General features: G+C 64.1%; 1 protein-coding gene across 1 annotated transcript; it reads left to right on the top strand.

The window, feature by feature from the left end:
* The first annotated feature begins 548 nt into the window (after positions 1-548).
* Nfilz (NFIL3 like basic leucine zipper) lies at positions 549-1,416 on the top strand. The gene has a single exon (XM_034637410.2). The coding sequence runs from the start codon at positions 549-551 to the stop codon at positions 1,386-1,388; it is 840 nt and encodes a 279-aa protein (XP_034493301.2). The 3' UTR covers positions 1,389-1,416.
* The last annotated feature ends 273 nt before the right edge of the window (positions 1,417-1,689 follow it).

The raw sequence follows: 1,689 nt of genomic DNA, 5'->3' as shown, positions 1-1,689 counted from the left end.
GCCACAGGTGGGGGAGATTTTGTGGTGCAATCTGGGCACTGTTCAGGTGAATAGCAGCTTGTCTTCTGACCCCGGCTTGGCCCGTTTAACTGCATGGTCACACATTCTCTCTTTCTAGGTTCAGCCTCCCTTCTGTCCTCCTTGGGTCTCCAAGAACTTTACCCTGGATCTCAGATTAAACTGAGCCCTTGGCTTGTTTTCTGACCTTCTCAGTGGTAAGGAGAATGCCCGGGGAGCAGCCTCTGTCCTCCTGACTGGCTCTCCAGGATGACTGTGGGAGGCTCTTAAGCCTCTTCTGGCCAAGTGGCCTCCACCTGGATGCCCTACTAAGTGCTTCCTCCCTCAAGCCTCAAGCCACCCACCAGCTCCCCTTACTGTCCACCATCTCTCTGTCTCCACCCTGGTCTCCAACCTAATCCCCATTCCAGCTGTCCCCTCCACCGGTGATGGCGGGGACACAGGATAAATTAAAGGGAGAGGTCATCTGGGTCAACCCCCTGTGTTCAGTCCAAGACCTCTTTCCTCTTTCCCAGGTCCCCCCGGTGGCCATGGACATGGACGCGCTGGGCCTGCCAGACATATCTCAAGGTCCCAGCCAGACTCTGTGGGTTGGCCGAGGCAGGGGCCCAGCCGTGCGAAGGCAGAGGGAGTTCATGCCGGAGGAGAAGAAGGACACTGTCTACTGGGAGAAGCGGCGGAAGAACAACGAGGCGGCCAAGAGATCCCGGGAGAAGCGGCGTCTGAACGACGTGGCGGTGGAGAGCAGGCTGGCCGCGCTGCTGCAGGAGAACGCGCTGCTGCGGGCCGAGCTGCGGGCGCTCAGGCTGCGCTTCGGCCTCCTGCCTCCCTCGGGGGGACCCCGGACGGCGCCGCTGCAGGCCCTGCTGTGGGAGTCTCCCTGGACGGGGGCGCCCCACCCTGCCGCCCAACCACTCTCGTGTCTGGCTGGCTCCCAGGGCGGCCTCCGGGGGCCATATTCCCTGGATGCTGGGATCCCAGGGTGCCAGGGCTGCCTGATGGCCCAGGGGTGGGCCGGCCTGGCCTCCTCTTCCAGGTTCTCGCAGGACTCTGCTTCCCTGGCCCCCGAGAACATTGACGTGGCCTTGCGGGCTGCCCTCCCCGCTGCCCTCTTCCGGTGTCACCTCTTGGAGGGGCATGTGGGGTCCAGACCAGAGCTCAAGTCTTGCTGGGGACTGTGGTCACCCATGTCCCCTGGATGCCGCGCCCCAGGGCCGTCAGATTTGTTGCTGACACCCTCTGCAGACCCCTCGGGGCTTTCTGCCACCGTGACCTGCCCGGTCCCAGGGAACGGTCCCGAGGGTCTGGCTCAGCCCTCGCTGCCCCACAAAGTGCGCATCAAATCCCAGGCCTTGGGCGGGCTGTTCTGAGGCTGGGAGTGGCCGGGCCTCTCTCAGGGCCTCCTCCGTGAGTTCAGGCCTTCAGCCGGGCCGTTGGCATGGGGCAGGGTTTGTCCAGGGGCGAGTGGCTTGGCCATAATGAGCTCCCAGAGCTGGCAAGGCCTGTGGGGAGGGGGCGGTTCTTGGCTGGGACGGTCCCCCTTCTCAGGGTCCAGAGCAGGCCCTCAGTGGGGGCACAAGGCCCATCCTGGTGTCCAGCGACTGCCCCACCCTAAACCTGGGCTCTGGGCTGTTTCTTCCCCTCCTCCACCCCCCACCCCCCATCCCTGTA

The sequence above is a fragment of the Marmota flaviventris genome, chromosome 1, assembly GCF_047511675.1.
Source record: "Marmota flaviventris isolate mMarFla1 chromosome 1, mMarFla1.hap1, whole genome shotgun sequence".
In the NCBI taxonomy this organism is placed as follows: Eukaryota; Metazoa; Chordata; class Mammalia; order Rodentia; family Sciuridae; genus Marmota; species Marmota flaviventris.
The sequence above is the reverse complement of the archived record's forward strand: the minus strand, read 5'-3'. Positions and strand labels throughout refer to the sequence as shown.

Excerpts from the sequence above, each read along its gene's own strand:
- Nfilz (XM_034637410.2), top strand. The coding sequence starts at position 549 with ATGGACATGGACGCGCTGGGCCTGCCAGACATATCTCAAGGTCCCAGC.